The sequence below is a fragment of the Palaemon carinicauda genome, chromosome 24 (assembly GCF_036898095.1).
Source record: "Palaemon carinicauda isolate YSFRI2023 chromosome 24, ASM3689809v2, whole genome shotgun sequence".
NCBI classification, from domain to species: Eukaryota; Metazoa; Arthropoda; class Malacostraca; order Decapoda; family Palaemonidae; genus Palaemon; species Palaemon carinicauda.
In genome coordinates this window covers 99523317-99537415 of record NC_090748.1, presented here as the reverse complement: position 1 = coordinate 99537415, position 14099 = coordinate 99523317, and the positions used below count along the sequence as shown (strand labels likewise).

Below are 14099 nucleotides of genomic sequence, written 5' to 3'. Positions count from 1 at the left end.
GGTGTGACAGAGAAAATACTTGTAGTGAGTGCAGGGAGTGGTCTGCCTCCCAGTGGGAGAGGTTTGGCTGCCGGCGTAGGAAGAAGTCCAAGAGAGACCGTTCTCCTTCTGGTGTTGCCTTGAAGGAGGAAGGCTCTCGGGACTCTTTTTTCCGCCGCCCAAACCTCCTCCGAAGCTCCCCCTCGTCCGGCTCCTAAGGAGAGACCGCCAAGTGGGAGCGCAGGCCCTAGTTCTGTTTCCCGACCTTGGGTTGGGGGAGAGGGCGTCGAATCCCATAGCGGGGCGGCTCGCCCTCCTCCTCCGGGGGAGGTTTTTGATAATGATTCTTTGTCTCATGATGATCTCTTTCAGCTTTGGGCTTCCTTGGGGCTGAAGGGCCTGCCCTCCAAGGAAGCCCTGATTGACCTTGTCCAGTTGGGGGCCGCTGTTAAGCAGTCGCCGGTGATAGCAGAGGTTGATCCTCTGTCTATCGTCGACGTCGTGGTGGCAGAGGCTTCCGACTGGTCTGGTCAGACCTCTGCGGTTCCTGATGTGGATGACGTTGCTGAAGGCTCTCCTCCCCCTTCTGTACATCCTTTGAAGGGGGAAGGGAGTCCCACCAGCTCTTCTGCTGCCAAGCCTCCCTCTCGGGGGAGCGCTTTGACTGTGACTCCCCTTCGGAAGACTGATGGTCCTTACGACCTCCCTCGGGGCCGCCTTCGCCGTAAGGCTCACCGTCCGCTGCGCCGCAAGGGCCTCCCGTCTCCCTATAAGGGTGCTAAGAGGCGCCTTTTTGAATCTTCGCCTCCTTTCTCCGATGGGGACTCTCCTCGCCGTAAGCAGCCTGCAGCTCCAGCTTTCTTAGACCACTCCCGGGACCGCTCTCGTTCTCCAACGCCTTGCAGACCTTCTGCTTCTGGTGCAGATGACCAGTAGTCTGACCTCGTCAGCCGACGGGCAATGGTCCCTTCGGGGCAAAGGGTTGCTTCCCACGGTATGGGTGCTTCCCTTGCGCGTCAGGGTTCCCCTGCGCGCCCTCCTGCAGTGTTAGCGCACAGGCGCTCTCCTGCTCGTCAGCGTTTTCCTGATCGCCAGCGTTCTCCTGTTCGCCAGCGCTCTCCTGATGATCGTCGCCCCATTACTCTCCAGCGCTCTTCTGATGATCGTCGCCCCATTACTCGCCAGCGCTCTCCTGATGATCGTCGCCCCATTACTCGCCAGCGCTCTCCTGATGATCGTCGCCCCATTACTCGCCATCATCGCCCCATTACTCACCAGCCCTCTCCTGATGATCGTCGCCCCATTACTCGCCAGCGCTCCTGATGATCGTCGCCCCATTACTCACCAGCGCTCTCCTGATGATCGTCGCCCCATTACTCGCCAGCGCTCTCCTGATGATCGTCGCCCCATTACTCGCCAGCGCTCTCCTAATGATCGTTGCCCCATTACTCGCCAACGCTCTTCTGAGGACATCGTATATCCTGTTGTTCCTGTTGTGCGCCCAGCGCGCCATTGGTCTCCTGAGCGCACTAGATCTCCTGCCCGTCAGAGCTCACCTGCGCTCCCAGTTCCTGACTCGCGCCCTGTGCGCCCACGCTCGCCTACGCTACCTAGAACTTCGGTTCAGGTCTTGGACAAGGACTCTTCTTCTCGCCCTCGCGATCCTGCTCGTCAGCCTGTTCCAGCGCAGCAACGCTCGCGGTCTCCAGCGCAGCAACGCTCGCGGTCTCCAGCGCAGCAACGCTCGCGGTCTCCAGCGCAGCAACGCTCGCGGTCTCCAGCGCAGCAACGCTCGCGGTCTCCAGCGCAGCAACGCTCGCGGTCTCCAGCGCAGCAACGCTCGCGGTCTCCAGCGCAGCAACGCTCGCGGTCTCCAGCGCAGCAACGCTCGCGGTCTCCAGCGCAGCAACGCTCGCGGTCTCCAGCGCAGCAACGCTCGCGGTCTGCAGCGTGTACTTCCAAGGTGCCTGTACGCCCACGCGCCTCCTGTTACTGAGCCCGTTCGTGAGCGTTCACCTCTGCGCACCGCGTCGGCAGCTCCCGCATAGGATTCCACGCGTCGCCCTCCTGCTCGCCAGTGATCCCCAGCACGCCAGCGATCACAGACGCGTCAACGTTCGCCTGCGCGTCAACAGTCCCCAGCGCGTCAGCGATCCCCTGAACATTGGCGATCTCCAGACCGCCCGCGTGACCCATCGCCTGCGCGCAAGCGCGCTCCGACGCGTCGGCGCCCAGAGGATCTGGAGAAGCATGGGTCTCCTTCTACCAGCTCGGCCACGCGCGGTCGCTCACCTGCGCGTTCTACGCGCTATTGCTCGCCATGCGCCAACGCGCCATCGCTCGCCTACGCGCCAGCGTTCACCAACGCACCAGTGTTCACCAACGCGCCACCGATCGCCTACTCGCCATCGCTCTCCCACGCGTTACAGGTCTCCTGGACACCATCGTCAGCGATCGTCGGAGCCATGTCATTCGCCCTCGCGCCAACGCGCTCACTCGCCAGCTCGCCCACGCGCTCGTTCGCCCTCGCCCGCGCGCCTGCGCGACCGTTCGCCCGCGCGCGATTGCTCCCGTGCTCGATTGTCTCCGCGCGATTACGCGCCCGCGCTTCAACAGCCTCTCGCGCGCGACTCCGTAGTTTCACCTACGCACGAGCGTCAGCGCGACCCCCGTTCGCGTCGGGTTCCGCAGCTCACGACAGCAGCAGGGACGCGTGTCGCCAGACCGCAATCAGGATCGCCTCCGCCTAAGCGCAGGACTTTTTCAGGATAGGGAAGGCCCATCGGAGAGGTCAGAGCAACTTTCTTCCCCTTTTTCCTTACAGGCTAGTCCAGTGGTGTCCACTCCGAAGGATCGACCGATCCCCTTCCCTCCAGCAGGAATTTCGGACTCTGTGTCCGTGTCTCGGCAGTCTTGGTTTGGTTCTCTGATGCGGGCGTTAGTGAAGGCTATGAAGCCGGCACTCGCCGATCAAGGACACAAGCCAACGGCTGTCTCGCCCCTGCTGAAGAGAAGGAGAGGAGTGAACTTCGTGGTGACTTCTCCCAGGGAGAAGTTGGTTCCTAAGAGGTCCGTCAGGAAGGCTCCATCCCCTTCGCAGGCATTTTCTCCTTCTCCCGAGGACGAGGCTCTTCCATCCTCAGGAAAATCCAGCGAGGTAGCGGTCTCCCCCTCGGCACCAAGGGGGGAGTCATCTCCTCGTGGAGGGGAATCGTCTCACGTGGAAGGCGCCTTCAAGACCACTTTGTTGGGGTCGTGTATCCCGCCCAGGAGGGAACCCAAGGACTCCAAGACGATCCCGAAGTCCTCTTCTCGTATTCGTCAGGAACCAGCTGCACCCCGGGAGAACGTCCACGCATCTCTCCAGGAAGAGATTCCTGGGACGGGAGACTTAGCTGCCAGTCCGCAGGGAGGAGACCAGCAGGAGTCTGAGCATGCCTTCTGGCAGGTTCTGAGCCTGATGAGACAGTTCAACGGGTTCATGGGCCCCGTGATCGCCCCTTGTGAAGGCAAGGACACGGTCCTGGATCAGGTGTACGGAACTCAGAAGCCCTCCAAGGCCAGCGCGGCTCTGCCCTGGTCCTAGGGGCTGAAGAGTGCCAGAGCCAGAGCCAATGCTCAACTCGCGGTTCTCGCTTCCTCCAGTCGTTCCTCTGCCGGGAACAAACTCCCACCTCCTCGTCTCCAACAGAGGAGGTATTTTGAGATCATGGGGGAGTCTAGCCTCGCTCTTCCCCTCCATCATTCAGTAGAAGAGCTCGCTAGGGGAGTTCCTCTTGAGAAGCTCTCCGCCCGGCAGGTGACGTTCTCGGCGTCGGAGATCCTGAGCCATGAGAAGGTCGCGAAGTGAGCCATGCAGGCCACTTCGTGGCTGGATATCTGGCTAGGTTCTCTGGGCATCCTATTGCGCTCCGAGGATCTGTCTATGGAGACCAATAGGAAGGGCCTGGAGACCCCCCTCTCGGGCACTCGCTCCATCGAGTTCCTGGCACATCAGGTTACCACCCTGTGGGCCAACTCGCTGTTGAAGCGTCATGATGCAGTGACCGAGAAAATCCATCCGAAGGTCCCTGCCGTGGATGTCTGCAGGCTTAGGCACGCTTCCCTCCTTGGGGGGAATCTGTTCGAGCCTCAAGACATGGAACGTACAGCTGAGAGGTGGAGGAAGTTTAGCCAAGACTCCCTCCTCCAAAGGGCCCTTGCATCTCGGCCCTATAAGCCTCCAGCTCCGCAGCAACAGCAGCAGCAGCCTCGCAAGACACCAAAGCAGGCGCCGGCAGCTAAGAAAGTGGTGTCTAAGCCCCAGCCCTTTCCTGCCAAGGACAAGAGGGGCGGTAAGTTCTCCAGGGGAGGCAAGACTCCTAGAGGGAGCGGCCGCGGTCGCAAACGCTAGGAGTGGCAGTCCCCCCGCGTGTCCACCTTCAAAGTTGCGTGCACAGGTGGCAGCAACATGGGGCCGATGCTTGGACGGTCTCCGTGATCGGCCAAGGCTATCGCGTCCCATTCACGACATCTCAACCTCCCCTGACAGCGAATCCAGTGTCGTTGAGCTCCTATGCCATGGGATCGGTAAAGGGGCTGGCCCTTCGGGCAGAAGTTGAGACCATGCTCAAGAAAGATGCACTCCAGGAGGTCGTCGACGGCTCCCCAGGCTTCTTCAGTCGACTCTTTCTTGTAAAGAAGGCGTCTGGAGGCTGGAGACCTGTCATCGACCTCTCAGCTCTGAACAAGTTTGTCAAGCAAACTCGGTTCAGCATGGAGACAGCGGACACGGTCAGACTTTCGGTGAGACCACAAGACTTCATGTGCACACTAGATCTAAAGGACGCGTACTTCCAGATCCCAATCCATCCGTCTTCCAGGAAGTACTTGAGATTCAGCCTAGACAGCAAGACCTACCAGTTCAAGGTGCTGTGCTTCGGTCTCTCCACAGCACCTCAGGTGTTCACCAGAGTGTTTACCCTGATTTCGTCATGGGCGCACAGGAACGGCATCCGTCTCCTTCATTATCTGGATGACTGGCTGATCCTAGCAGATTCGGAGTCGACCCTTCTTCGACACCGAGACAGGCTTCTGGGACTTTGCCAGGATCTGGAGATCGTGGTAAGTCTCGAGAAGTCCTTTCTGCAGCCATCCCAACGATTCGTTAATCTAGGCATGTTGTTAAACACCAATCTCCACAAAGCCTTTCCATCAGACGACAGGATAGCAAGGCTGAGGAGGGTGGCGGAACCCTTCCTCAGGCGAGAGGAGCTTCCCGCCCAATCGTGGATGCGTCTCTTAGGTCACCTGTCCTCCCTGGCTCGTCTGGTTCCAAATGGCCGTCTCAGGATGAGATCCCTGCAGTGGCGGCTCAAGTCCCGGTGTAGTCAAGAATCTGATTCCCCGGACTTCCCGGTCCCGATAGGACCTTCGGAACAGGCGGACCTGCGGTGGTGGCTGGTCGACGAGAACCTGCGAAAGGGAGTAGATCTTCTCGTCCTCCCCCCGGAATTGACTCTGTTTTCAGACACGTCAAAAGAAGGGTGGGGGGCGCACATTCTGGACCAGAGGACCTCAGGCCTTTGGTCAGAATCAGAAAAGTACCTGCACATCAACCTACTAGAGATGAAGGCTGTTTTTCTGGCTCTTCAACAGTTCCAACGGACCCTGGCGGGTCACTCCGTGGTGGTGATGAGCGACAACACCACGGTAGTGGCTTATATCAACAAGCAGGGAGGTACTTTTACGCAGCAGCTATCCCATCTTGCAGTAGAAATTCTGAGGTGGACCGAAGTCCACTTGATAACACTATCAGCTCGCTTCATTCCTGGCAAGAGGAATGTGCTCGCCGACAGTTTGAGCAGGGCTTCGCAGATAGTGAGTACCGAGTGGTCTTTGGATCCTCAGATAGCCAACAAAGTCCTGACTTTGTGGGGACCTTGGATCTGTTTGCGACAGCTTTGAATTTCAAACTGCCCCTGTACTGCTCCCCAGCCCCGGACCCCAAGGCACTCTGGCAAGATGCTTTCCAACAACTGTGGGACAACATCGACGTGTACGCCTTCCCACCGTTCTGTCTGATGAGAAGGGTGCTCAACAGGACCAGACTATCGGTTAACCTGTCGATGACTGATAGCTCCGCTATGGCATCACGCAGAGTGGTTCCCGGACCTTCTGAGAGAACTTTCCCCACGACACGAGCTTCTCAGACAACCACACTGCAACATCTTCCACAAGGCCATAGCCTCACTTCGGCTTCACGCCTGGAGACTGTCCAGCGTCTCCTCACGGAGAAAGGGCTTTTCGCAACAGGTTGCGGAGAGGATGTCTCGTCACCTGCGAAAGTCCTCTGAGGGAGTCTACCAGGCGAAGTGGAGAGTCCTCTGTGGTTGGTGTCGTGGGAGGGGTATCTCTCCACTTGATGCCACTATTCCAGCAATAGCGGAGTTCCTCGTTTATTTGCGGGAGGAAATGCGTCTTTCTGTCTCGGCGGTGAAAGGCTATCGCTCAGCCTTAAGCTTGGCTTTTAGGCTGAAAGGAGTGGACATTTCTTCCTCGCTGGAACTCTCTCTACTCATATGTAGCTATGAGCTTACCTGCCCTCAGTCGGAAGTGAGACCTCCTCCTTGGAACGTGGTTCGGGTTCTCAGGGCTCTTAAGAGACCTCCCTTCAAACCATTACGCCAGGCCTCTAATCGCCACCTGTCTTGTAAGATGGTTTTCCTGCTCGCTTTGGCCTCAGCCAAGCGAGTTAGTGAACTTCATGGTCTCTCGTATGACGTCGCCCATTCAAGGGGATGGTGGGAGGTAACGTTCAGGTTCGTCCCTGAGTTTGTTGCCAAGACTCAGAACCCTGGAGTGCCGTACCCACGGTTCGACTCTTCCAGGATCGCGAGTCTCCGTTCTGTAACAAGCGACCCAGACCAGCTGCTGCTATGTCCAGTGAGGAGTCTGAGGTGTTACTTGAAGAGAACAGCTGCAGTTCGTCCTCAAGTGCAAGCATTGTTTGTGAGCACAGGCAGGACAAAGAAGAGGGTCACCAAGAACACCATCTCGGCTTGGATTCAAAGGGTTATCCATCACGCCTTGAATCCAGACCCTCCTCCGTCACGTCGCCCTAGGGCACACGACGTCAGGGGCATTGCTACGTCCCTGGCCTTCAAGAGAAACTTCTCAGTGACGCAGGTGCTTCAAGCTGGGGTCTGGAAGCATCAGATAACCTTCACAGCCCACTACCTGCAGGACGTGACCCACAGGAGCCTCGATACCTTTTCTATCGGCCCTGTGGTGGCTGCACAACAGCTGGTCTAACCTCAGGCTCCTTTATGGACAAGTAGCATTAGGTTGAGGGCGTTGTCATCCGGTTTTAGTCTGCGTGAATGAAAGAGTATGTCTGACCCTTAATTCTTTCTTCATCCTCCCCTCTCTTGGGGAAGCAGCATCCTGGTCTTCGCATAGCTGACCTCAACCTCTGCAGGTAACCCATGCTTCCTTGTGCTCCTAGTATTAAGCTTAATACTGTCGCGTCCCCCATACCCTGACGAGGTGGTATTGGGAACGTCCTATCCTGGATTCCTATCTAAAGGTCTCAAGGTTAACTTCATAGGCCACACGTTCCTTTCGAAGCAAGGAACTTGTGAGGTGCAGGTGCTCCTTTTCTCAAGTGCTACTCACTGGGAGGCGGAGCCCCCAGGTAAAGCCAAAGTCAGTAAGGCTGGGGACTTTCCACCCTTCCTAAGGGGTAAGTCACCCAACGTAAATAGCGTGGTTTGTATTTCGGTTACGGAACAAATGACAAATTCGGAGATAATTTGTATTTTTCCTAACCATACAAACCTTAGCTATTTACACATATTTGCCCGCCAGCCCTGTCCCCCTAGTCAAGTCCTACCTCTAGGTGAAGTGAAGCAAATCATTGGTGTGTAGAGGGGAGGGGTAGCAAGCTACCCCTTCCCCTACCCCCGCTGACTAGTTAACCCTCGGTAAAATTTATTGGCTCGTCAATTTCAGCTACGCCGAAAGTAAACCCAATGTAAATAGCTAAGGTTTTATGGTTAGGAAAAATACAAATTATCTCCGAATTTGTCATTTTACTGTTGTTTTTAATTTATAATAAAAAATTAATATCAAGTAGAGTTGAACGTATTTCTTTACTTTACTTACTTTGATGGCTGCTTTTCCGGTCCCATACAGCAGGGGAACCCCACTCTCTACAGGACCTCCACTGTCGTTTTACCTTGTTCGTTCAAAGTAGTTAACATTTCACATTGCGTATTGTACATTTACTGTTAAATCGTCACTGTCAAAGGACTCATGGTGTTACGGAACTTTTGAAGAGCTTTCTTTAAAAAAATTGCTAATTTTTTTGTGAACTACAGTAGTTAGAAAGTTGTTGAATTATTAGGAATTTTATATAAGTTCCAAATTGCTTAATATTAATATAACTATTTTCAACATAATAGTTTTTGGCCGACGATCATCTTGTCAACGCGTAGGTTCTATGGCTACTTAAAATGTCGCTAATCCCAGCTTGTTCCAATTTCTGGTAAATTAGCTCTAAAGATACTTGAACCCTTGTCTCAATATCATTTTGGATAGGTTCACATTCAATTCAATTGCCTTGCTTCATTTGAAGTGCAATAACCACAGCTTTTGTATCCATCTTTCTAATGTAAGGACAAAGTATAAAGATTTTTAAAAATTTTATTCCTCATATTCGCATATGGTGTAATTTAAATTTCATAAGCATTACTGAGCAAATACTATTCATCCACATAGGGTCTTTAATATTTTCACATAATAAAAGAATATAAAAGACTTGGTGCAAATTCATTGCAAAGGGTCTTATATAACCCAAGGGTTCTTGCACTTTTCAGAAGGTAGAATTTTACTTTTGGACCATAGATAAATCATGAAACAACAAAGAGGACTACCAGCTAATGGGCCAAGTTAATTTAGTTTATTACAATTATATAATTTTACATTTCTCTTCGTTTATAATGTCTCAATCAGAGCACTACTACTATATGTATTCAAGTGATCTCACGAATGTAGATGATTGTGTGGGGTATGAACGCTACTTTTATGGAGTTTTTTTTTTACTTATGCTATGGCCCCCACTCATTTTTCTCCTATTGGTTGTAAGTGGAACTATTTTAAAGCAAAGATACATTCTGAATTGAGTAGGTTAGAATTGTCTGAATTGGACCTCGCATAACCTACAGTAGCAGGATCATATATTTCTTTTAATTTGTACATCACTACCGTATTGCAGTAACTTTTAGTTTGTACATCACTACCGTATTACAGTAACTTTAAGTTTGTACATCACTACGGTATTACAGTAACTTTTAATTTGTACATCACTACCGTATTGCAGTAACTTTTAGTTTGTACATCACTACCGTATTGCAGTAACTTTTAGTTTGTACATCACTACCGTATTGCAGTAACTTTTAGTTTGTACATCACTACCGTATTGCAGTAACTTTTAGTTTGTACATCACTACCGTATTGCAGTAACTTTTAGTTTGTACATCACTACCGTATTGCAGTAACTTTTAGTTTGTACATCACTACCGTATTGCAGTAACTTTTAGTTTGTACATCACTACCGTATTGCAGTAACTTTTAGTTTGTACATCACTACCGTATTGCAGTAACTTTTAGTTTGTACATCACTACCGTATTGCAGTAACTTTTAGTTTGTACATCACTACCGTATTGCAGTAACTTTTAGTTTGTACATCACTACCGTATTACAGTAACTTTTAATTTGTACATCACTACCGTATTACAGTAACTTTTAATTTGTACATCACTACCGTATTACAGTAACTTTTAACCAAGGTATAGAGGCTATCCAAAACAGCAGTTTATGGGCTGAATATAAATTGGATTTTATAGAATTGATTTGAAATAAGCAGAAGGGCCTTTGGTGAATCCAAGCAGTAGTTGATAATCACTCAGCGTGGATTTCATAATTACACATTGTTTTGTACTTTATTAATTTCACAGCTTTGAAAGGTTAAACTATGTGTTAGTATTTATGTAATTACTTTCAAAACTACAGACACTATAAAAATATTTTCATCAATGTCTAGTTCAATTGGTAAAAATAGGATACTTTGAATTTTTATTCTCTAAAAATTCAATTTGAAGGAAAGGAGAATACTGTTGCTGTAGCAGGAGAGGGACGCTGAAGAACACTTCTCCAACACACTTTATGTGGCGCAGTTTATTCAGCTTAATATAATAATCACGAATTTTGGCACCATCCCTTTGATTAATAGTTACATTGCTTTTTATCTTTCACTATTTATCCATTCCCAGTACAGTAGTTTCTTCTTGCTTGTCTGTCAAATTTCTTGAACTGTCTTGCTCTCGCCCTCTTTTTCCCTCACTAAAAAGCAAATCTTTGGGTCAGTCTATGAACTCTAAAAGTTTCTTCACAACTCAATGGTGTGGTTAAACTACTTTTAACATTGTGTCAAGACATTTGGTGTTGAGAATGAGACTTATTGCAGTAGTGTGTGTTAAAAGTGTTGTTACAAAATAATCTTACAGAAAAGTAAAGCATTGAATTATAATAAAGAATGTTTAATCATTCGTGGTAACAAGGTTACTTGTAGTATGGAAATACAGTCCTATTTAGATAATGATAGCAGACCTGGCTGTATACATGCATGTAGTAAGGTCTATAAAGAACATTAACATAATACTTTAGTACAGCACACTTTAACCCCCCCCCAATCTTAAAATTGGTAAGTATGATAGTAGCATTGTATGTGCTTTCTTGGTGTACATTTCCCTACTTTCCCTATAATTACTGTTGTAGGTGGAGACACTAACCCTCGAGGACCACAGGTGTGGCAGCAGTGTACACCACACCATTTATCTTCCCCTACAGACGTGAGCTGTGAGTCACGTTAGCTGAATCATAATTCCTCGCAGGTGCTGCTCCCTCCTTTAGTTTCACCATCTTTGCCTGCACCTCCAACCAACAACACCACCACCAAGTCTCCGCCCCGCTTCTCGGCCTTAAAATGCTGCTTCTCCCAAGCGTTACCTGGTGGTCGTCTGTTTGCGATTAATGTTTGGATTCAAGAGCAACCAGTTTTGTGGAAGATGGAATGGTACTGTTATGACTTGAAGAAGAGAATAACAGTCAAAATCCAATAGCAAAATCTTTATGCAAATTACAGAAATGTAGAATTTCGTGTTGAATTAGATATGCTACAGCTTTGAATTTCATAAGCAAATGAAAGGTAGTGCAGTGAACATACAGTATTAGAATGTTTTGATGGCTGTTTTGAATATTTAGTGAAGATTCCTTAGGCTTCTCTTGCTTGATTTTCCATTGGATATCAGTCACTTTTTAGGTATGAACTGTACTTTCCAGATACCATTATCCTCCTTTGATAGTTTGTAGCACCTGCTTTTAAAGTAAATGAAAAAAAAAAAAATGCAGATTAAATGGAATGTTCCTTCTTAGCTTTCAATAAATTACCCACCATCAAACCTGCTTGGACAAAATAGTTTCAAATGGTTCAGAAGACTTGGAGGAAAGTTCATTCAAGAGAGGTTGCTTTAAATAGAGTAAGGCTGTATGCATATAACTGCGATATCCGGTTTGAATCTTCATTTGGGTTATACCAAATAAGATAGATAACATTTGATTAATGGCCATATTTTTGTATTTATATCAATTCCTCAATTAGGGGGTGCCAGTATGAGATTTATTTTATTACCAGGAGGATAATTGTGTAAGAAGCTTAGCATAACTTTTTTCCAAGTGTTGCAAGTTTTGGGATAGTTAATAATGGGATAGCCCTTATGATGTGCTTATTTTTTTATTTTTATTAGTGTTCTTTAAACAGTTGTGTCCTTTATCCCTGACATCAGTCATTTGAAAGTAGCCAGTACTTCTAGTAAGAAGAAAAAGGATGAAAACTTCATTTAAATTTGACTATATAGATTATGCTTTTGCAATTATTTTATGTGGTAGATTATCCAGTTTCTTTTAACAATGATATATTGATCAGAATGTATTTAATTATTTTTTTTTTTATTTCTAAATTATGAGCATTAATCATGACGTGATTGTGTTGTGAGTTTGTTATTGTGATTTAGGCATTTTGCCTTGAAGAGGATTAGGAATAAGACTGTGCATACATGATAAAAGCATATAGATTAATATAATGTATTGTACAAATACTATATGTTACCTGGTATGGTTAGTAAATTTTGTATGGCTTCACTGCCCACAAAAAAAAAAATGTAATAGTAAATATGTACGAAATGTCACAAATTTTAAGAGCCCAGCACTCGGAAGTGACTTCATTGTGATAGTAGTATTGATAGCCTTCAGATTGAAAGATACAAACGGTTAATTTGAACTACAGTTACAGAAACTATTTTGACAATCATAGTAATAAATGGTAATAAAGTAGGTTATGTACTAGAGATAGGTTACATTATTGGTTGGCATTCAAAACATTCCGAGTCTTTTGTTTTATCCAGCAGTACAATGGGTTTTTATCTCCTATGCTTGAGCAAACTTATAATAGTGCATTGGGAATGATACAAACTGTTGCACATGAGTGTTTGTGACATTCTACCCAATTTCTTGAAGTAAATGTTTGCTCTATCACTTGTGGATGTAATGTTCGTTGTCTTATATATCAGTCTGGCCAAAGTATATATATTTCGTATGTTTTTATCTTTAATGTTCATAGGATATCTTTAGTCAATGAGTCTAATCTGAAGTGACTTTTATACCATTTTCAACTCATTTTCAGTGCATAATATGGGTAGATCTGTTGATAAAAGCATTCGAGAAAAAAAATATTTAGCGCTATTATAATTTCCTATTTCAAATACTTTTCCAGGCAATAAGAAAATGCTCAGTTGATTTTAAATCTGCTCCGTACGCATACGGTAACTAAAAGTTACGGTATTTTCTTGGTTTCCTAAATTTAGTCATTTTTGCAGTCAAACTGTAGTAAATTTAAAGTCAGGAGTGGATAGTATGTAATGGGAAGCTAATATTAGAAATTCTAAAGCCGTGAAACTGACTTAAACACAAAGTTAATGTTCAGAGCCTCTAGTATTTACCCCGCGCCACAATACCAGATTCACATATTCTAACAAGTACAGCATCTGGATATTTTATTTCATCTAAAACTATTTCTACAATGGGTTTACATTTTATATGAGCCAATGCATCAGTTTTCGTCCTTTGTTATCTAAAACTTTTTCTACAATGGGTTTACATTTTATATGTGAGCCAATGCATCAGTTTTCGTCCTTTGTTATCTAAAACTTTTTCTACAATGGGTTTACATTTTATATGTGAGCCAATGCATCAGTTTTCGTCCTTTGTTATCTAAAACTTTTTCTACAATGGGTTTACATTTTATATGTAAGCCAATGCATCAGTTTTCGTCCTTTGTTATTTGCAAGCACAAATCTGTAAAGTAATAGATTTTGCTCAAGCTTGGTGAGTGAACCATATTTCAGTCACTGTTTGTATAAATTGTAATTTTCTTTGCTGTTATATTGTCTCATGAGTATTTCCAGTTAACACTTCAGATGGATTTATTTTCTGGTTCTTGCAGTACTCAAAATATTTAGGGCAAATGCTGCTATAAATCTTCCAGTGTTATCTATACGTACTCTTGTACTTGCACAGCTCTCTAGGCTGAAGTAATCTATATTAGGATGCATCTCCAAATTTGTTATAATTATGTGTTTATGAATTAGGTTTGTTAACTAATTGTTTTTATTGCAATCCTGAATGCTTAATTTATATTTATCATTTGTATATTTCACATGTAAGAATCAGGTTTGTTGGATTGTTTACATATAATACTTGCTGCATCATGTGATCTTTGGAAAATAAAAATATCTTACTACCCATAAATTGTTTTTGTATCGAATTTTATCGTTAGCTTTAACCTCCGTCTGCTTGGTTCATTACTAAGTAAGTTCAAGCTACATATTTTTAGATAATGTTACCAATTCATTTATAATGTTTCTCACATTTTTTGTGAGAGATAAAGAGGGAAAATACTGTATGGAAATTTATTCTGATTACTGTATTATTCCTCTGGTGATCAGATGACGTACAGTACTTT

The 14099-nt window shown here is 46.8% G+C and overlaps 1 protein-coding gene across 2 annotated transcripts in view; it reads left to right on the top strand.

The window, feature by feature from the left end:
• The window catches only part of LOC137618237 (protein-L-isoaspartate(D-aspartate) O-methyltransferase-like), a 42428-nt gene extending 28553 nt beyond the window's left edge, over window positions 1-13875 (top strand). The window contains exon 8 of one of the 2 annotated variants that reach the window (XM_068348388.1): window positions 10871-13875. In XM_068348388.1, coding sequence (XP_068204489.1) covers window positions 10871-10883 — 13 coding nt within the window. In that variant the 3' untranslated portion in view covers window positions 10884-13875. Of the gene's footprint in view, window positions 1-10798 lie in introns of both variants that reach the window. The other variant, XM_068348387.1, reaches the window with a different exon arrangement.
• Window positions 13876-14099: the final 224 nt, after the last annotated feature.